This window comes from Mus caroli, chromosome 14 (assembly GCF_900094665.2).
Source record: "Mus caroli chromosome 14, CAROLI_EIJ_v1.1, whole genome shotgun sequence".
NCBI lineage: Eukaryota > Metazoa > Chordata > Mammalia > Rodentia > Muridae > Mus > Mus caroli.
Genome location: NC_034583.1, coordinates 55,003,595 through 55,026,164, shown reverse-complemented (window position 1 = coordinate 55,026,164; position 22,570 = coordinate 55,003,595). Strand labels below are relative to the sequence as shown.

Genomic DNA, 22,570 nt, shown 5'->3' with positions numbered 1-22,570 from the left:
ATTCTCTGTGGTGTCCCTCCCCCCCGTGACCCCTTAGCTGTAATTACAGATGCACTGTTACATCCACCTGGCTTTTATGTGGGCTCTGCAGATCCCAACTCTACTTTATCTACTGTGTTATCTACTCTGATCTAAAACCAATCACACGAACAAAACTATTTTCCTCCACTATCAGAACACGTCATCACTGAGGACAGGCCACCTTCCATGTGACTCAGCAGTCACCAGGCTAAGCAGGCCACTGGAAGCCCTAGGAAATAGCTTCCTCTACATTCCTCCTGATAAAGGAACGAGGCAGAGAGGGACTAGGTGACATAGGAATCCAGCCCTAATTTGCAAAGGAAATTGCTTGGCAAAGTCTTTCATCATAGACAATTCTCAAGTTTCTAAACACTGAGTAACAAATATCTACTACCCTGGAAAAAAAGATACCCATCAGTCTGGAAAAATGCTAGAGATAATGAAGTTGTCTTTTTGTTCCATGGTGACCACAGATCTTGGCAAGAACCAACAAAAGAACAAAGCACCAAAAGGCACAGCCTACCAGACTCACAGAGGAATTGAATTGTAGTAACTTCAGATTTTCTTAGCTGAAATGAATTTTCACTCTCTCCATCAATCTAGCTAAAGTCTTTAGTTTTTTTCACATTAGGATGACAGACAGGCTGTCTCTCACATTTGGAAGTAGTACAAAAATTCTGTGGCATATACAGCTCAATGGAATCTAATAGACTATGAATTATGGGTTCATTGGTACCTTCCGGTTCTGAAACAAGCCATCATGTACAATGGAGGATGTATCCACTGTCCATCTCATCCTCAGGATCTAGAGGTTTAGGTAGGAGTGAGGTGAGTAGCTATCTGTGACATTTTCATCCTCAGGGAAGAGGCAGAATGGGGACACACAGACAGCAGCACAACCACAGCTGGTACCTGAGCAAGCTTCTTGTTCCTCCTTTTTCCAAAAATGCAGTCCAGGTCGGTTTCACTCCTAGAGGACAGATCCTTCCCTAGAAATAACACAAAGCTTTTCAGTAAGACCATTTGTTTGAAATGAGAAGTACAGATAAATGTGACTCAAGAAAGGAGGCAACAGCAGAGGGTCAGTCCTGACTCTGACCTCACTTTACAACTATGATTAGGACACGGACTACAATTAAAGGTTCAGTGGTGACTGTCTTAGGATCAGCGCCATCCAGTCCCCTCTGAGCTGCAAACAACCTGGAACACGGACTGCACAGAAAGCTCCATCTTGAAGCTTACTGTGCCTTCAAGGTGGGACTTAGGGTATCTCTGGGTTCCTATCTGCAAAATGATCCCATTTTCTTCAAGGAGACAAAACACAGAACTGAAAATACTGATAGGCACAAACCTCAAACCCTTTAAATACTCACTCACTCACTATTTTTTTGACACACAAAATCTCAATAAAGCTAAGTGAAAATTTAAAAGAATAAAAGCAAATTAAAGCTCAATTATTCTTTTTAAAATGCTCTTACTTTAACAGGTCCACCAGTTAAACAGAAGGTTACATGGTGACTACAGGGAAATAAATGGCTCTGGTAAGAGCAGTGTCCAAGAATCGACACTTCCTGTTTTAAAAACTGACCTAACTCAATTCCAAACCTCCAAACCACTAATTTAAAATTCACTTTGGAATTTCCACTTCTACCCAACAGTACCCTGTGAGCAGTCAGCCAAATCCACTGCCATCCATCAACTTCAAGGAAAGAGCATCTGAAAGCTTAACTCTCCGCGTGAAGCCTACTAAACTGGGGAAGGGAGGTCAGGCACATACAGGAATCTGGGCTTCTAGCTGGAAGCCAAGCTCCACAGTCACCAGCTCAATGGTCTTGGTTTTCTGCAGAAAACTGACTTGACAAAGTAATGTCATGACCCAGAAAGTTCTGGTTCACTGATTAGCACTGGGGCATTCAAATATAACACTGCTCAGTGACTCTACAAAATTGAAAAAACAAAACACCCTTCAATTTGATGCAAAACCAGGTGCCAGAACCAGTTCCAGCGGCAGTGGTACCGGAATGGATGGCACAGTTGGCACAACCTGTTCCTGAGGGGTGGGAAGGCTTCCAGAGTTGCTCTCCTCCCACCCGAGGCCAACACGAGCACCCCAGACTCAAAAGAATCCCTAGTCAAAAGGCAACCAACCCAAACAAACAAACAAAACCAAGGAGAATCTACATAAGAACAGAGTGATGCTTATCACAAACAGTAGCATAGGAAATAAAAACCAGAGAGGCAGCAGAGACAACTTGTGGTTGCAGCGCTGAGAGGTGCACAGCTCCTTGGGAGGCAGTGATCTATCCTCAGCTGTCGCCAGTGCAATCCATTTCCTAGTGCTAAGCACATGCACTGTGGAAGTCAGCTTAAGACGGCTCAGAATGAGCATCAGAAACCAAGCATGACAACGCATGCTGTAATCCAAGCATCCCCTAAGCAGGGGCAAGAGGAATGGGCTGTCGAAATCAGGGTGTGCCACACAGTGAAAGAAACACCAACTCAAAAACAAACAGGAACCCTCAAACCAATGGCCAGCTCCCCTTAACCCAGCCCCTAAAAAGAGGAGCCACCCTGAAAGAAACATAAATTTTTATAGCAATTTCACTGAATGCAAAAGTTCAAAAAGAGAGAACTCAGGGCCACAGTTCACAATTAGTATGTGAAGAAATATACACATTGAGATCCAGAACAAATCTCAGACTCAAAGGGAAGCCAGTAATGTTCAATGGAGGTGCTAGGGTTTCTAGACTTCTAGTGATGGATTCTTTGTTCAGGAATTTCTATCCTCTAGCAAAGTTCATTTAAACATAGAAACCAGGGCTGTACAGAACCTGCTCAGGATTTAATCTGAAAAACAAGAACACAGAGAAGAAATGGGAGTCAGAGTCCATAAGGAAGACACCTGTAGTGGGTACAATGGGAAGACAGCTATGATCTTGAAATTAGAAGTCAGCTAATAGTCCTGACTGAATCGTATATATATATATATATATATATGTTATGAACTTATGGCCACTCTTGGACAAAATACACCTAGTAAAACTCATCTTTGAGTGGATGTTAGCTTCAGTTCTGATCTATGGTAAAAATCACAACAAAGACTGATGACAAACTGAGATCTTTGACAAATGACAAACAGGGCAGAAAACAGATGTTATCTATCTAGCTGTGGCTGTTCTAGCTGTATCTAGCTGTATCTAGCTGTATCTAGCTGTATCTAGCTGTATCTAGCTGTGGCTGTTCTAGCTCAGCTATAACTGTATCTGGAGAACCAGGAAGAAAGGCTTCCAGGAGCCGCAGACATAAGGAAGTCCATTCGAGGCTGGGTGTAGGTTTTTACAGAGGAATGCTGCACCGAGGACAGCAATCAATCTGTCTCTGTTTGGCTATCAATCACTGTTATCAGCTTTTCCAGATCATCACTGTGGTCACTGAGAGGAGGATGTGACTCCCAGAGTGACAAATGCCAACTGCACCCACTAGTCTGGCACCTGGAGAGGAAATGGACTATAATACAGGTATAAGATCAATGAGGTATAGATAGTCCTAACCCTAAAGAAATGTTGCCTTAGTAAATATGTTTGTTAAATTAAAAAACAGGTTTATCTAGGATACGTCAAAATTCATTTACATGATTCAGTCAAGAATACATTAAGTACAAAACCAATATCCCTTACAACTCGGGTCTTACTGTGGGATGTAGTGAGTTTTTGTTTCTTTAAAAACATAATTATGTTATATGAATATGTTTTTGTTTTAATCCCAGGTGTGGGATATGGGCTGCTTCAGTTTGTCCATAGCCATTAGCTATAATTATCTCATGCTCTGGGAGGGGCATGATCTTTACCAGCTGCAGACCGTTTAATTCTGGGGGTCACTGAGAGGATATAAATGAGAGAGCCTTGAGAAAGCCTGTGGTAGCTGCTGCTCCACCCGCTTCAGGGTTTGCTGGCTTGCTGGCTTGCTATTGCTGGATATTCTGATGATGAAGATTAGACTTGCCTCAAGGAACCCAACAACCCTAATCAGCAGGAAGTAGTCTAAAGAGGTCTAAGCCCCTCTTTCCCTCTAACCTTCTTTCTCTCCTACCTTGTGTTGGGGGTTGAGAAGGATTAGGGTGGAATAAGGGTTAGAAGTATGATAGACATAAGAACTCAATGAAATAGTAAAAGAATACACCAACAGTGGGAGGAGCTAGATTTCAAACAAATATAGATGATAATAACTTAAAATTACATAATTATTATTCCAAATCAAATCACCAAGTAGAAGCTACAAAAAGAAGTAATTATGCATCAGGACGAAGACTAATGTAGCTGGAATTTAGTAGCAGATATTACAGTACCACTTGCTCTAGCCAGGCATTTTGTAGTTTTTCATGTACATGAGGCTGGCTTTATATGCAGAGATCTGCTGCCTCTCTCTCCCACTGCTGGGACTAAAGTCGTGCACCACCACAAAGGCTTCTCTTGCTCTGGGAAGGTCTTCAGCAGGCTGTTCAGAGGCTGTACAGAGGAACTGCCTCCCTACGTTTTAGTTTTCTGGACCACATAGGGGCTTATGATGTGACTCATCCTCATTAGCAAAGGGAACTAGGAACCTTCATCATGAACATCAAATCCCCTATTTCCACAATGCTGGAAGAGCATGCGTTCCATAAGAAGGGTCATGTCTCACAAACCACAGAACAGAGCCTCACTGAGCTTCATGGCAGCTTGCAAATACCTCCTCTGTTACAGAAGAGGAAACAGAGTCTGAAGGAAGGGAAGTGGTTAGGGAAGTGTCTGGGAGAGCACCAGCCAGAAGCCAGCTTCCGCAGACCCAGACAGGCTCCTTTAGGATAACAACAGTTCATGTTTGTCATTCATACCCAGGGACAAGAACAACTGAAAGAAACAGCTTTTAGGAAATTAAAAGAACTGTAACACCAACTTGCACTGGATGGTGCAGACAGTGGTTATCTGCTGTTTCCTGTACTACCTGGATTTCCACTCCTTTTTCCTCTTCCTTTCTTATTCCCAGCCTTTGGGTCCTCTATTTCCTGACACCTCCTCTCCCTTTAGCATAATACCCCTTCAGCTCTTTCTTCTCTGCACAGTAAGGCCTCCTTTCTTCATGAGCAGGGCTGATAAATATGCAAACCTCACTGTGAGAGAGAAATGAAGGTATCACACACCAAGCAGTTTGACAGGGTCACCAGCAAGGGAGTGGCTGAACCAGGAATAGAAAGCAGACACAGCCAATATCCAGCAGATTAAAGCAACTTAGGGAGGTTTATCCTAACTTCAGCAACTGCTTCAGATGAGTCAGGTTCTAAAGGACAATCAGAAGACTACATGCATTTAGAGGGGAAGGAGTGGGGGAGGCTGCATGTCATCCAAAGTGAATTCATCTGTGTGCTCTGCAACACCCTTCTGCAGTGTCTGTAGTCTTCCTATAGTGTCTAATGAAATAAGAAGGGTTGCTTACGGGACCAGGGACTAAGGGGCAGCAAAGCAGTTTTCTGGTCTATATGGGTTATGGTGTGGTAAAGATAAGTCCTGTTAGAAGCCTCATGAGCCGCCAACAAAAAAGTGTTTGCCTATGAAAAAGAAATGGATAGCACAAAGGATTTGATTTTATGTTCTTCATCTTGACAAAAGGCTTTTAGCCTTTTTTCAGTTCTTTTTTTTTTTTTTTTTTTTTTGGTTTTTCAAGACAGGGTTTCTCTGTATATCCCTGGCTGTCCTGAAACTCACTTTGTAGACCAGGCTGGCCTCGAACTCAGAAATTTGCCTGCCTCTGCCTCCCGAGTGCTGGGATTAAAGGCGTGTGCCACCACGCCAGGCTCTTTTTTCAGTTCTTAATGGTTGTGGAGGATAGTTCCTGTTATTTGGCAGTTTGGATCATTAATTATATAAAAATCTATTAAACCACACAGGGAACAAAGGGGACTGCAGCTCTCCTCCCACAGAGCCTGGAAGTCACTCTGTCCCCTAACCCCAGGCTCTGCCATGCCTTTCACTTCTTCCAAACCCAGTTCTACCTGTTGGGGACCTGGCCCTGAAGAAGAGCTACTAGCAACAGTTTCCAGTCAGAAATGTCTCCCACAGCAACTAAGGTAGGTCCTAGGAGTTAAACAACCCCAAAATGCCAAGACCAAGGCAAAGAGATATGTTTTTTCCTGGCATAGAGACAGGAACAGACATTGGTCTGTTGGATAATTTCCCAAAGAACAATCAAATAGTGTATGGATACCACAGAGCAGTAACCATCACACCTAGCGCACACGGAATACAGCATGTAATAAAGAGCTTGTGGCCATTCTACAGAAACAGCTGAGACTTGTTTAAAGCAAAGTAGAGGCTTCTCATCTGTACACGACTGCCACCTAGTGGCTATAGAGGAAATGTGCACCCACCAATGAGAAGCTATGTGGGGAAGGTGGGAATGAATGTCCCAGGAAGGTGGAGAAGAGCAAAGGAGGGTTTGCTGCCCAATTTCCAACCACTGCATATCTTGACACCACCCTGGCCATGACCATGAGATGCCTACAGCGATACTCCATGAGATGGAGAACTTATGGAGACTATGTATCATTACAGTGTAGATTTGATATAATTAATGATCCAAACTGCCAAATAACAGGAACTATCCTCCACAACCATTAAGAACTGAAAAAAAAGGCTAAAAGCCTTTTGTCAAGATGAAGAACACAAAATCAAATTATTTTCTCATCTAGCTACATAGCATTGTCATCTCCTCTAACCAGACACCGACTTCCGCTCTCAGCCGGGAGACACAGAGACTTACCCAGTCTGAAGCCTCCCCTGGGCTGTTCTTGGAACCACTGCACCCCAGTTAGCACTTTAATAAGATTCCTGGCAAGTCAGCACAGGGAACTTGCCATCATACTGAGCCCTTGGTACCCAGGGCTGCTGCAGATCAATCCACTAGGCTGCCCAGACCTCCCGTTCAGAATTTCAAACAAGCAGCCACTGCTCAGTGTTGGACGAGAGTCACAGTGCCTCAGGAAACCCAGTGCCAAAATACATACTCCAACAAGTGAATGCCAGCTCTCACCTTTTGTGAATTTCATATAATGAACCCGGTTTTTGGAGATTTTGGATTTTTCTTCAAGGCTAAAAGATTTCTTTTCCTTGTTGTCTGAGGACTCTTTAAAAAGAAGTAAAATATTAACATTGTGTAATTCTTTCTCTTCATCAAAGATGTTACTTACATAAGCTTTATAGGAGTGTCAAAAACTTATTACTGAACTGTTACCTAAGAATTGGAATTTTTTTTAAAGTAAAGTCAGGCAAGGTTCTCTCTAGCCAATAAAACTCTCAAAGAAGAGAAATGAAAATATCTTCAGACCAGAATCTACACATGATTCATGGTCTTACACGCAGCAGTACAATACCAAGGTAACACGAAAGCTTTTCAACATGGCTAAGCACATTAACACAGCCTGATACTAGAATATCATTTAATCACCTGCAGTAAGGAGTGGTGGGTTGAATCCATCAAGCCCACTGAGCCACACCTTAGGTAGCCATATCTCCCCAGGAGTTCCCAGTAATTTCAAAATGGGGCATGAAGCAGAGCAGGCTGGGAACACTGTGAAGACAGTGCTCAGCAAGGGCTACTAAGTGCTCCTTAAGCCACTGCACTGGGTCCCACCAGAGCTATTCTTGGTTTCAAAGACGCCTTGTGACCTGAGCCTGGATTGAGCCAGGGGATCACGTTGTCTCTGGGAGTCCACAGGCATTCCTCCATGGAGAAGGCCACAACCGACATGGCTCTCCTTTCACCCATGCTCTATATCACCTTAGGACCCCTTCTCTGGGATCAGTGAGCAACCCAGATATGGTTAACAGGCCCCCATCTTTTCATCAAAACTACCTTTCAACTTAACAAGACACAAGGCCAGAGAGTTTCCTGCTTTATTTATGAATACTTATCAGAATTTATAACATGTTTTCTGGTTATGCTAATAGTAATATGCTAATTATGATAACTTAACCCAAAAGAAAGCATTAGTATTAAGTGTTGCGTTCACTAGGAAACAATGTAGCCCATTATAAAAGTGTTTACAGCTAGTCATAGTGGTACAAATTTATAATCGAAGTACTTGGGAGACTAAGGCAAGAGGATCATGAATGTGAGGCCACCACGCACTACCTAACAACCCTAACTCAAAACACAATTATATAAAAAATTAAGAATAAACATATTACCATAAGATACAGTGGTGTACATGAGATGGAAATGTTATTTCAGAGGAAAGGAATTATGAACTAGAGCCTTTCTGGCAAATACAGAAGTATATGCTTACATACTTTAAACAGAAGACAGTGGGCATCAACCTCTGCCATTCACCACAGGCATCTAGGGTTGCTGTAAGTGTTAGGGCACACTTTCAAAGCTCTTTTCAGGGATACCTGAGTAAAAACTTTTGAGGATGCTGCTTCAAACCACACATTTATATTTAACAACTTCTCAGCAACCCACTTTCCACCCCAAAATATTTAAAATAATGAATGGCAAAATATCAGAAGGTTAATATGCAGTTACTATGGCAGAAGAAAGTGCCCTCGAAATGCTAATGTGAACCTGTTAAGCTATGCCTAAGCAAGACAGGATAGCTCTTCCCGTGTGTACATGCACACACACACACACACACACACGTAAGATTATAGACTTGTTTATGTTGATGTCTGCATGTGTGTGATGTGTGAAAGCATACGCACGCTTGTGGAGGCCAGAGCATGATGTTAGGTGTCTTTCTCCATCTTGCTATATATTATTATTTTGTGAAAGGGTCCTTTCTCTGAAACTGGAACTGACTGATTGGCTAGGAAGGTTGGCCAGTGAGCTCCAGGGATCCTCCTTATCTCTCCTCCCCAGTCCTGGGGTTACAGTCACTATGAGTCTTTTTTTTGGCATGGCTGCTGAGGGTCTGAACTCATGTCCTCACGATTATGGGACAAGTACTTTATTGACAGCCCCTGCCCTTTCTGCTTGTATAAGATGGGCTGACCATGTACTGACAGTTTACACGAGGCTTACACTGAACAGACCCTCCTGCCTCTTTCTCCCTAGTGCTGACATTGTAAACACACTACCACACCCAAGTATATGAAAAAGGTAACTTTTAAAAATGAAATTAAAAGATCATTCTGACTCTTGTGTTCTACAAGAGAACAAAACAAAAGGTCTGCTTAGCTAAAAAACAAACAGTTTGAATTTACTAAGGAATCTTAACAAGAGAAAAGAATGCTAGGTTCCTATGTCAGCTACCATTAAATACGATGTCAAGCAATGCATGACTATGGTAAAAAAAAAAAATTCACATGGATGAAGACAATGCATTCAAAAAGGATGGCACCACAGGAAAACAAGCTCTGCAGGTCTGTCCTGGGGACAGGCTTTCCCTAAAAGGAATCTTCTGAGAGCACAGTTCTGGGTGGCAGTGGTGTCACAGACAAGCTTCTCTAAAAGCATTATCTGGGCAGCAGGGCTACTGGCCCCCTCTAGTGGTCCAGACAGGAAATATCTACAAGTTGGTAGCTGCATGCAGCTTTGACATCATTTAAAATACTACAGGTTTGGGCACCAAGGAAAGTGAAGCCCATGCAGACTGACCCTGGAGGAGGAGGATGAAGAAGGCCAACTATCATTTGTGAAGTCAAACACAGCCTTCCTTACAAACAGCTCAGTTCCCTGGGTCCTTCACAACACCCACTGCCTGCCCCTGCTTAAACACTTCTGGGAGGGGCTGTTGCAGGTCCTCTGCCAGCCTTGGCCATCAGTGTGGGACAAGGGAGGCCAGGCCTGAGTGAGCCAGGGTCCCAACAACTGAAATGGCACTTCTCACTTAGAAAATAGTGATTATGACACCATCAGACTGAGGAAAATGGAACTTTCCAGATAATCCCTGAAAATCTGAAAAACAAGCCACCTCTTCTCTACCCACACAGCCCATCCCAGGTCTCCCTTCTTTGTGGGATCTTGGAGATCGGTTCTTAGAACTCTGTGACCTGACAGTTACGAGCACTCTCGGAGGCACTAAGCACTCAGTGACAGTAACCAGGTCGAACCCAGCACAGGACAGTTTTCCATGACTAAGAACAGGGGTGTGGACAACTGTGAGAAAAGGATCCCAGGTTCAAAGGTCCATGAGGACACTAGTGACAAAGGCGTCTCATGCCTGAGTGATGTCCTAGTCATGACACTCTGACGTCACCAGATGCTCACCAAGGTGCAGTTTCTGGTAGTCAAAGGCTTAGCTGACTTTCATCTTAGTCTTTACATAGCATTAATTTCATATGGTGTATTTTACTTTATGCCAGAAACACTCAAGAAATGTTCACAATTCTTTTTATCACAATGTGTACATAGCATATAGATACACTTAAAACCTGTATAGTTGAAGAATTATAAAGTGAACCCCTCCATCACCACTTACAGGGTCAGACCACCAGCACTATCAGTATCTAGAAGCATCCAAGTGCCCCTTCTTAATATGCCCTGCTGTTTCCTCCAAAAAAGCTAAGCATTCTTTGCTGTGAGCCACAGCTGTTTCTGCTGCAGAACGCTTAGTCATGGTCCTGGCATTCCCAGATACAAGTAACATGTCCACAGCTGTGACAACTGAAAATGTTGCTAGGACAAGCAAGACGGATCAGGGAGCAAAAGCTCACTCAGTGACAGTGACATTAGACTATAAAAAGAGTATCGGGTCCATCAGCGACTCAGGTCCGAAAGGCCTACGGCAGGAGCATGACTCTGATGGGAGGAGCAGCAGTAGTAGTGCCCTTACCTGCTGTTTCCTGACCGTGGCAAGTGTTGAGTGCTGCCAAAAGCTGGTTGAAGTCATCCTGGTGAGCAATCCAGTTGTCCTGGAAGCACCAGAAAGTGTGAGAGGCAAGCCTGAAACCTGCTATAATGCCAACACAGACATGGAACAGAAATCTGACGTTAATGTGAAATTGTACATGTTTCATTAAAATATTATTTAATTGGATTCACAAAATAGTATAAACCTGAAATGAGATTTAAGCAGATCCACATCAAGGAGGGGGTATTTAGGGCAAAGCTCAGTAGCAGAGTCCTTGGTTTGCATGTATAAGGCCCCAGGTTTGTTTCCCAGCACCAAAAAGTCAACAGAATATAAATACATATATTTAGTGGAAGCTGCTTAGAAGCTCCCACCCGTATCTCAAATGTGGATGACCCATCAACAGTTAAGTCAGAGCAAACACAAAGTAATGGCAACATTTAGAGTATTACACTAGAGCAATATAAAATTAGTGTTTTCTCACACAGAGAGACTACTGGGAGCTGGTTACATGACTCAGCAGATAAGCACACTGGCTTACAGAGGATGCAGGTTCAATTTCTGTTGTGTCCTCCCACTCCCACACCCCCAACGATGCAAGTCACATCTGTCTGTATTTCCAGTCCCAAGTGAGCCCACACCCTCTTCTGGCATCCATGGGTACTGCAAGTATGTGGTACCAACACAAAGGCACAAGGAAAACACCCATACCCATTAAAATAAAATAAACTCTGGAGGTGGGAGGCAGGCACACACCATGAACATGAAAAACAGCAACCGTGAGAGCAGAGTCCTCCTCTTTGCTCAACAAAAACTTGGACTAGTCTGCTGAATTCTAACTACTGTGTCAGCAGCAACTTCACAGAACTCTGTGGAAGGAGACCCTAAGTCTCTGAATCAGTGAGATTCAACTGTAAGATGTTCACTAATAATGTCCTCAAAACAATGAGAACCAGTTGGAAGCAGGGTTTCTGAGCAGGAGTTTGCCCCATGCACTATACACAAGCATTTCTTATTAAGAAAGTTTAAGCAGGGTGTGGTGGCACACACCTTTTATCCCAGCACTCAGGAGGCAGAGGCAGACAGATATCTGTGAGCTCATGGCCAGCCAAGAAAAGAAAGAAAGAAAGAAAGAAAGAAAGAAAGAGAGAGAGAGAGAGAGAGAGAGAGAGAGAGAGAGAGAGAAAGAAAGAAAGAAAGAAAGAAAGANAGAGAGAGAGAGAGAGAGAGAGAGAGAGAGAGAGAGAGAGAAAGAAAGAAAGAAAGAAAGAAAGAAAGAAAGAAAGAAAGAAAGAAAGAAAGAAAGTTAGTTGAAAAGTTAAGGTGTGCATACAGATTTCCAGGACACATGCTTCCCCTAAGAATGTACATAAAGCATGCTTTGTGTTTCTTAAAACAGCATTCACAGTCAACACTATAAAAACTCTTTCTTTAGTGGCTAAAATTTTAGCTGTTATTCCAGAGAACCGAAGCTGTTCTAGCCAGAGATACCAAATTACTGAAGCAATTCAGTTTACATAAAGTAATTCACCCAGTTTTTAACTGGGTTCTGTTAGCTACAAGGGTTCAGGAAGAAAGCTCCCAGGCCTGCCTCTGAATGGGAAGCAGTAGGTTGGTGTTGAACTTGGAACTCTGACAGCCGTGTCCGTGCAGAGTCTGTGTTCAAGAGAACACGTGGGCTGGCAAGATGGCTCAGCAGGTAAGAGCACTGACTGCTCTTCCAAAGGTCCTGAGTTCAAATCCCAGCAACCACATCGTGACTCACAACCACCCGTAATGAGATCTGATGCCCTCTTCAGGTGTATCTGAAGCCAGCTACAGTGTACTTATGTATAAATATAAATAAATCTTTGGGTAGGAGCAAGCAGGGACTGAGTGAGCAGGGTTGACCAGAGCAAGCAGAGGTCCTAAAAATTCAATTCCCAACAAGTACATGAAGGTTCACAACCATCTGTACAGCTACAGTGTACTCATATACATAAAATTAAAAAAAAAAAAAAGAGCGAACACGTAACCAACTGTGGAACACCAACAGTCGGAAGCACGACAGCTTTCTTTGGTCACTCCCCACTCTCAAAGCCACCCATGTTAACAAGACAAACTAATACTAGGATGTGGGTAAAGACAAAAATTGATCTTATTCTGAAATGAACATTTCTTTAAAAAGACTTTTTACAAAGTTCAGCTATAAAAACAGGAGTGCCTCTCGAGGCCACTGACTAAGTAAAGGATTCAGGAGGACGAGGCAAGGTGGTGGATGCACCGCACAGGATGAGGACCAGGTAAGCCATGTGCTCTTGTGTCTTTCTTCACCCAAAGCAGGAATCACACTCGTGACTTAAAACCATCCCATTGCATGAATCCCAATGTTGATGTTGACACAAATCAATGATGCAAAACACACATGGAGAAATTGCTCACTTCATTATTGTTTGTAGCTCCAAGTCCCAGGTGGTTATTTTTAACTTTAACTTTAATATGTTCTGTGGCTCCTTGCTCCTGAGCCCCCAAGCCCTGTGGAGATTAAACAGAAAGAGATTAAATATAGCTCTCTCAGCTATAAAGAGAAATTGCCTCTTTCTTCACCATCTATTCAAAAAGTCCACAGCCTGAGGTAGCAGTTCTCAACCTCTGGGTAGTGACCTAATCCTTTCACAGGGTCACATATCAGATATGCTGCATCTCAGATATTTAAATAACAATGCATAACAGTAGCAAAATTACAGTTATGAATTAACAATGAAAATAATTTTATGGCTGGGATCACCACAACATGAAGAGCTGTATTAAAGGATCGCAGCATCAGGAAGGTTAAGAACGAGAACCATCAGCCCAGAGGGCTCTGGAAGAGACTGCACCAAGAATGCATTCTTAATTGTCAATGCTGATTCTTGAGCCCCAGAGCCAATAAAGAGTTCATGAAGACACTGAACATCCATCTTACACATGTTCTGGAGCAGGCCACTGCCTCAGTAGTGGCAGAAGCCCACAGGAGCATGTGGAGCACATGGCACTCTCTGTTACTTAGTACTGCACCATGACATCAAGAAAGAAGGTGGAGTACTCCAGGTTCCTGGCCTCACTTAGCTCTTACACCTAAGGTTGTAGGACATACCAAGAGCAAGGACAGAGACTGCAATGAGAAAGAACCTCACAGAACCTTGAAAGTTCTGTGGAGCAGGGATGGAGATTTTACTCCTTGGAAACAATGTTCAACAAGGGAGCAACCGGATCTAAAGCGCAGTTTGAAAGGCCTGCCTGCTTCCTGTATGCTGAAATGGACGTAGGAAGGAAGAAGAGCAATGGGAGGCAGCATTGTTTGAATGCAGGAATAAGCACCACTTTTGAAAGTCAGGAAAGCCTAGAAAGGAAAAGACTTGAGGGTATAAGAAGCTTATAATAAAAATTAATCTTGACATGGCCACTCAAGTATCACAGCCAGGAGGTATAACCCAATGCCTGGTAACACATGAGTTCCCCTGAGGAGAGGAAGCAAAAAGTGGCTTCATAGCCACCCTTTAATACGGTACTCATGCTGTGGTGACCCCAACCATAACATTATTTTTATTGCTATTTCATAACTGTAACTTTGCTACTGTTAGGAATCATAATATAAATATCTGTGTTTTCCAATAGGCTTATTAGGTGGCCCCTGTGAAAGGGTCACCTGACCCTGAAGGAGCTGTGGCCCATGGTTGAAAGCCACTGGTCTAGACAAAGTCGATGGCTGAATTAGATAGAGGTGGTTAATGACATAAAGAATAAAGCAAGAAAAAGGGTGGGAAGGCTACCACAACAGAGTTCAACAGAGCAGACACTGCTCAGAACGCTGCTGACGGGTGAGGTGACTTAAGGATACCATATGCCCATTGGATGCAAACACAAGAGCCCTGCAACCCTGACAGAAGCAGTTTCACAGTAGAAGCCCCACTGCAAAATATAAGAAACCCAAGAAAACATGTATCTACTACAAAGGAAAATTAAGAACCACTCTTGGAAAACACAAAATTCTGAGGCTTAAGTATGAATTCATGTGAAATGAATTAAAAAATATCTAAGAAAGATACTAATTACAGCAATTGAATTGATAAACCAGAGGACCCGGTATTTATGTTCAAGTATAATTTACCACCTGGTCACAATTTATTTCTCCAAAATCAATTAAATTGATCTAAAAGAAAGAAAGAAAAAAAACCTGATCTGAACCCTAAAGTTCTCCCAGATTCTAAGACAGATGTCTTCTGAGTCCTAATCTCCTGACATGGTGTGGACACTTTAGAGTTTTGCTACCTTTCCTTTAGACCACCCCATCTTCTCAAGCATCTTCTGGCCAAACTTGGAATCATCATTACTCCACGCGGTATTTCTGGGATCCACAGTCCATTTCTGCTTCCGCCGCCCTACAAACAAAAAGGTATCTCATCAGCACCCAGTCTTGACCTGGAAGAACACACGCGAGTCAAGCACATGCTTCATACAACACGACACATTTAGTGTTCAAGGGGCTTACAGACAGAACCTTGTCCCTGGTACTCTCAGTAACTACATATTCCTGACATTAAAACTGGCCTTGTTAAATTTAAAGTAAACTATTCCTTCTAAGAGACAAAGCAAAATATTTAATAGGCCACTATTTGAGCCTTCCCTATCCAGTCACGGGCAGTAACCAGAGCCTCTCAGTGAACACCTTCACAGCAGCAGGTGTAGTCACCATGACACTCACTGTTGCATGTTATAGGCCAAATGCTACACATATATTAGACTCAGCTTCCACAGTATCTCAATGAAGGGAAATATTCTTACCTCTTTGATATGAAAACCCAAGTCTGAGAACAGGCCCTGCATCGCCTAGACAACATGGTGGAGCTGTCCCTGATGGCAAAGGCATGGGTGAGTCAGCCCTGAGGGTGTGAGGGTGGGAGAGCTGTCTCAGCCCCTCATAGGCTGCAGCACTTAGGAGAAAGAGTCCCCACACCTTGACTGGGCAGCACAGTGGAACTGGCTCTGGGAGTGTGGGTGTGAGTGAGCCAGGCCTAGAGCTTGAGAGCAGGAGAGCTGACTCTGCCTCCTGCGGATAGTGGCATTGGATGGGCTAGCTGGAGCAGTGCTGGAGAGCTCGCCTGCTCTGGTGGTATGGATAAGTGAAAGTCAGGGGGCTGACCAGCTCAGCCACTACCCTGGCCTGGATTTGAGTTGGCCCACCCCAAAATCTATATCATCTGTGAATGGTTGGGACATGTGAAAGGACCAGAATCTGCTGATTCTAAGCTACAGGATCTCCATGACACAGGACAACAGCAGGATAACCAGGAGTCCCAATGAGGATCTAATATTGATGGTGTCACAGAAGCCAGAGATCTGGAACCAGACCTCTGACTCACTGCAACGAACATTTGCAAGTGAAGCTGTGTGGACAGCAGGACATACTGGGCACACACTGTGACATGCTACAGCTTCAGTGATGTTAGGTTTTCTATGCTTGGCTTGTATTGTTTGTATGTATTTTATTTTGTGGGGGAGGTTGCAAGGCGAAGGAGCTGAGTGGGCCTGGGGTGCATGATGTAAAACTCACAAAGAATCAATAAAAAGTTGAAAAAAGAAAGAAAGAAAGAAAGAAAGAAAGAAAGAAAGAAAGAAAGAAAAAGCTGAGTCTAAGAGATCAAAATCTGCCTACTGTCCCCAAGTAAAGCCCAAAACCTTTTATACACATTTCAACACTTACTATTTAAGGCACTGGTAAGATGGAGACTCATGTAGCACCCAAGTTAACCTTAAATTTGCTATGTATCAGGCTGGAGCGATGGCTTAGCAGTTAAGAGCACTGGCCGTTATTCCAGAGGACCAGGGTTCAATTCCCAGCACTCATATAGCAGCTCAAAACTGGCTGTAACTCCAGTTCCAGAGGATCTGACACCCTCATACAGGCAAAACACCAATGCACATAAAATAAAAATCTTTAAAAAATTTTTTTTAATTAAAAAAATTGCTCTGTAGCTAATGTACCTTCAACTTCTGATCCTACTGTCTCTATCTCCCAAGTACTGACATTATGGGTGTGTACCACCATGCCCAGATCAACTTATATTCTAAATTCACAATACACAAGTCATTATGGCCTTAGAAAGAATCAATTGAACATCATGATTAACAGATGATACATCTCTTCTTAGTCAACACCGTAATGGATTCACTTAGCCTCCAGAACTATCTGTGGCACTTCACACACCACTTGCACTGTGGTGTTTATACCCATCTTCCCTCCCTTAAGTGTCATAATCAATCCTTCATCCTTACACCTCATTACAGGGAGGAAGATAAAAAGCACTCTGTCCAGAGTGGCACCTGATAAAAATGCATGGACACATAAAGGTGTCTGATAGGAGAGAAGTAAAGGAAGAAAGGAAAAAGGAATGAATAGCTGAAATAAGGGAACAGCCTTGGGTTTCAGGTAAAGCTTTCTCTGAAATGAATATAAATAACTGGTCCCTAAGAACTCAAGCTTATCACTGTAGCTTTATTGTCTGCTTATCTGCCTAGGGTGGCCTTGAATTGGTGGCCATCCTCCACCACTCGGCAGGGATCACAGGCATGAGCCATCACATCTGGCTTCACTGTCACAAATTTGAGGAAAGACTATGACCCGCTAGGTCAATAGAACACGAATCTGAACCCCTAAAGGTGTGGCCAAGTAAGAAATCCAGAGGTTGAATGTCATTACTGCTAACCCATGGCATTCATTTAAGCACACTAACATCAATGGCCTCAAAACTGAAAAAGATCACAACCTCTACTCAAAAGAGCTCACTGTGTTGCACATAAAATCAGTAGGGATCCTTATCTATAAACACCCAGCAAAACCAAGAAACACTATAAGCATGCAGGGGGGGGTGGGCACCACAAAGCAAACTGAGTTGTGGATTCAAATTTGCAGTGCTATACCTGGGGAGGGAAAGCTGATCCAAAAACTTGTTCCGTATATACCAGCTCAACAACCTGGTATATAATATACTCAGCACAATACTGTCTTGCTCATGAGCACAGCAAAGACAGCCATATTAACCAGTGCTCTGCATGTGTGTGTCAGACCCATGTGTGGAGAATGCCTGCCAAGGATTGCTGACCAAGGTCTGTAAGGAGCCTGCCTCTCCCCTAAGAAAGGCATCCCTGTCACATACTGACCCACGATGCACTGCCCTGCTGCATAAGGAACTGGCTGTCAGGTCACTTGTTCATCCTGTATACCACTGACATTCCAAACTAGATTCATCTAGTTACCTCACTAAAATCTTTAAAGCCTGGGTGAGGCAGAGAATAGTTCATTTTCATGGAAGTAGAGACCAGGTGAACTGCCAGGAAGAGGGATCTACCTAGAAAGGGCAGTTTCCAGTCTATAACCTATTGAGCTGCCTGCAGGAAGAGCAGTGTGCTCCACTAAAACATGCTTTGTTCTAAAACGCCACAATGACATTTTTGTTTGTTTGTTTGTTTTGTTTTCGAGACAGGGTTTCTCTGTACAGCCCTGGCTATCCTGGAACTCACCCTGTAGACCAGGCTGGCCTCGAACTCAAGAGATCCCCCTGCCTCTGCCTCCCGAGTGCTGGGATTAAAGGCGTGCGCCACCACTGCCCGATAGACACGATGGCATCTTTTAAAAAAGAAAATAATATGTTTATGTTCTTTGATAGCTACACAACTTCCAGGAAAAGTTAAAAGCCAGTTCTTTGAGAGCATCACACGACTGCCAACTGGTGGCAAGAATCCATAGCTACACATAGTCTCATTTAGAAACAAAGTAGCTTCGGACTTCAGAGGCTAACCACTGCTACTCTCTCTCAGTCTCGCTTAAAACCATTCATCAGCCTGCACTCCTGTCAGGGACTTATCACTGCCTGGCACTTGTAATCCTTCTGCTTTTTTTTTCCCCCTCTGGGTCCAATACATTTTGGACAGTTGGAATTCAGGCCCTGAAGCGATGCTATGGGACCTGTCTTTGTGGAGCCCCAGGACACTTGGTTCGAGCCTGGAAAAGTGAAAGAATCCTCCTAGGTGGTCACGCTGGCCAGCGCCAGGGACAACAGTCTGGGACTCGGTGTCCTGAATGTCGGAATGCATGCGTGCGCGCACGACCCGAGCCTTTAGTACCAGGAACTGAGTCTGCCGGACCTCGCTGTTCTGTCCCCTCGCGGGCCCTGCAGTCACTGTTGTCCCCACTCGGGCCCGGACACCCGCGCCCCCGTCATCCCATCTCCCGGTCGTCCAGCTCGGCAGACACTCACGCTCTGCTAGCATCGACATTGTCTCAAGTTTGTCGAACGCTGCCTCTGGCCTGACGCCCAGCGGTTTTGAGGAACCTGAAGCGCGGTTAAGAAAAAAGCCGGCTAGGCAAGCACGCCGGGTGGAGAGCTTCGCTGGGGCGCGTACTACTGACGTCACCAACGCGCGACTCGCTACCTAGTGCGTGAAGCGGAGGGGCGGACCCGCCTTGCGGGACTGAGATTCGTTCTAGGGCTGGGGCAGAGCTGGGACGTGCGCAGTTCGCAGTTTTAACTCTGAAAGCGGGTGTGCAAGCAACCTTAGAGTTGTCCGGGGTTCTGTGAACTATGGGTACATTTAAAGAGCTGGAGAGACGGCCGAAGAGGAAGGTATTGGCACTGTGGAAGGGACCTATGCTCTTTACACTCTACCTCTGCCCATTGGCGGATGCTGAGAGAGGAGGGAGGGAGGGAGAGAAGGCAGAAACAGCCACCTAGCTGGCAAAGTCAAATGAAGCACCGTGGTTTTGTGCTTAACGGCCGAGAAATGTTAACTCTTTTGTGGTCTTCGCTGTGACAGATTTAAATCCCAGAGGCCTTTCCCAGTTCCATCGCTCTCTCTGGCATTTGCTCAATGCGTCCTGTCACATTCTGTTCCCTCTTTTTGCTGTCCTGTCTCCTCCAGAAGTGTGACCTCAACTATCTCCCACGCTGTTTATTTGCCCTGTTTTCCTCTAGCCTCTCCCTTCAACGTCCCTTTCTTTGTCAAGGCTTCAACTTCCAATATAGACCTTAGCTTTTCTCAAATCTATTTTGTTTAGCCATACCTTCAGCACCGGCCAGTGCCCTTACCTTCCAGAGGCTCTTCTTCCCTCGTTTTGTCTTTCCTTAGGAAGCTCACATCCATTTTTTTAATCAGACCTAACAAGATACCATGTAGACCCCCCAATGCACTCAGTGCAACACTTCTATGATGCAGTGTGCTGGTGAAATATGGCTGTGCTAGAGGACCTGAGAATTAGGCATGACTGTCACTTTTACCTACCTGTAAGATGAGGAGGTTGATAGCCCCCAGCCAAGAATGATTGTGTGCTTGACCACCAATTATTAACAAGAAAGAAGAGGCAGTAAATGTGACCGTGTGGTGATGGGGCTGGGTCTGACCAAATCACCTGCTTAGGACATCTGGGCTTTGCCCCAAATCCTTTCCAGCTTTCCCTTTCCCTGGGCCAGGGTTCCTGATCTAGATAACCAAGTCCAAGCCCAGGTAAACGGTGAACTTTAAAGAAGGAGGGCACACAGGAGCATTTCCTCACATTCCGTGAGGACACCAGCTTTGATGTATAACCCCTCACTCCTCTCTAAAAGATCTTTATGGGACAAGGCGGATTCGCCAAAGAGTAGAATTCCTGGTGAGTGTTCCTGGATCACAGCATCAGTTACCTTTGAAAGTCTTTGTCCTTTGTTTGTTTGAAAACATCTTTGGGGAGCATCGTAAACTTCTATTTGTCCATTAACCCCAGTTTAAGAAGAATTGGAGGAGCAAGTGTGGAGAGGACAGAAAGGAAAGTATGCAATCCACGCAGCCCTGGAGTCTGAAGCAAGTTTATTAGGGCACTGTAGGGAACTTGTTTCTATCCTGGCATTGCCTAGAGCAGAAACTAGTCTTGGTGATTAAAAAAAAAAAAAAAGTAAGCTAGTAAATTATTTAATCATTATAGAAATAAAAAACAACCAGAAAAGTTCCTGAGACTGACAGTGTGAAGTTTAGCATGCATTATGTAAAAAATATTCTGTAGCTGTGAGAGTGAAACTCCTGCTCTCTGCTAAATCCTCAGTGATTCTCCGGGAAGAGAGCAGGTTGACATGATTCATTTGTGCCTTCCACCGTCATTCCTCTTTCATTATTAATATTGGCTAATGGGGCTCGGAACTCAGCCATGTGTAGCCTGAACTTGACTGAGCAAGGGGTCGCCGTATCCTTTCCTAGAGTTAGCCATGGTGTGCTGTTCCCAGGAAGAAAGACTGTGCTGAGTGGAATTCCCGATTCAAGGTGACTTTTTTGAAACATCAGAGGTAAAAAGTAAAAGTTGTCACAGCTCAAAACAGAAAAAGAAAGATGGGCGAAGGGAGAAGGAGGATAGAAAAGGGAACAGCTCAATCGATGCTTGTCTTGTCATCAGAAAATATGCTCATGCTTGCTTCTTTACTACACAGAATGGCCAGGGGCTGATAAGAGGTCAGTAATGTCCTAGGGGTGGGGTGCATGGCAGCAGTTGGCCCTGGTAGCTTCGGGGATTGTTAGCAATAGTCCCTCCCACAACTGGCAGGGACAAGGAAGCTCAGAGAGAAGGGCAGACCCACTATAAGACATGGGCTGAAACCTTCACCCCCAAGGAGATGGGATGAGGAGGTGGTGCCTTTAAGGGGGTGTGTGCATGATCATGACCGAGGAGCCTCGGGATGGGATTGGTGCTTTTCAGAGAGAGAGAGAGAGAGAGAGAGAGAGAGAGAGAGAGAGAGAGAGAAGCCAGATGTCCTCTTCTCTCATATGCTCTAAGAATGCAGCAGCATGACAGCCTCTGGTAACCAGGAATCAGCCCTCATAGAAACCAAATCTGGCAGCCATTCGACCTTGGACTCAGCCTCCAGGACCTTGAAGGATAATTTTCTGTTATTTATAAGCCACTTTAAGTATTTTGTTACAACGGCTCAAATGGACTAAGACAGACAAATTACACATTGGCACAGAGCAACAATCTTCAGTTCCAGAGCCATCTTTCCAAAGCGCAATAACTGAGGGCAGTATCTCCTGTCATCTCCTTGGACGCAGATATTTAGAGCGTGAATGCACTCACACTTGGAGGAGGAATCTTAGTTAACAAACACCAGTACAAGCCTCACACATCTTCTTCAGAACCCAGCCCCTCTTTAAACAGCTGAAAATACTGTGAGTCAAAAATTGCCACCAGTGCAGAAGAATTTTAGAAAAGTGTTTCAGAGGGAATCCCTGTGATTTTTTTCCGGTGCATACATCTTCAGATTTGCCCCTTCATAGGACTAATATGTATTTTATATAATTGACCTCTGATTCATTTCTAAATTATTGACTTGAACCATAAAACAATTTAGTCATCAGCCCCCGACCCCAGGCTAGGATCACATATTTTTTAAGAGAAGATGGGTGAGAGATTCAAAAGCAAAGGCAGGCTGCTGCTTTTAGTGTTTCTCCTGGGAAAGACAGATAGGGTATGCAGGAAGGGGAGCATAGAAAGACATGAGGATAGGACTGGAGCTGGCTCAGTAGTTAAGAACAATCCTTGCTCCTGCAGAAGACCCAGTTTCAATTCCCTGCACTCATGTAAGGCAGCTCACAACTGCCTGTAACTCAGCTCCAGAGAATCCAGCACCCTCTCCTGACTTATGTAAGCACATGCACTCCATTTCACATCTCAGTCCACATAACTAAAAGTAA

The 22,570-nt window shown here is 44.1% G+C and overlaps 1 protein-coding gene across 1 annotated transcript in view; it reads right to left on the bottom strand.

The window, feature by feature from the left end:
- The window catches only part of Pinx1 (PIN2 (TERF1) interacting telomerase inhibitor 1), a 60,448-nt gene extending 41,197 nt beyond the window's left edge, over positions 1-19,251 (bottom strand). The window contains exons 1-6 of the mRNA XM_021181999.1: positions 19,120-19,251; positions 15,134-15,243; positions 13,265-13,357; positions 10,826-10,904; positions 7,084-7,176; positions 934-1,010 (exon numbers count right to left, since the gene is read on the bottom strand). Coding sequence (XP_021037658.1) covers positions 934-1,010; positions 7,084-7,176; positions 10,826-10,904; positions 13,265-13,357; positions 15,134-15,243; positions 19,120-19,138 — 471 coding nt within the window. The 5' untranslated portion in view covers positions 19,139-19,251. The remainder of the gene's footprint in view (positions 1-933; positions 1,011-7,083; positions 7,177-10,825; positions 10,905-13,264; positions 13,358-15,133; positions 15,244-19,119) is intronic.
- Positions 19,252-22,570: the final 3,319 nt, after the last annotated feature.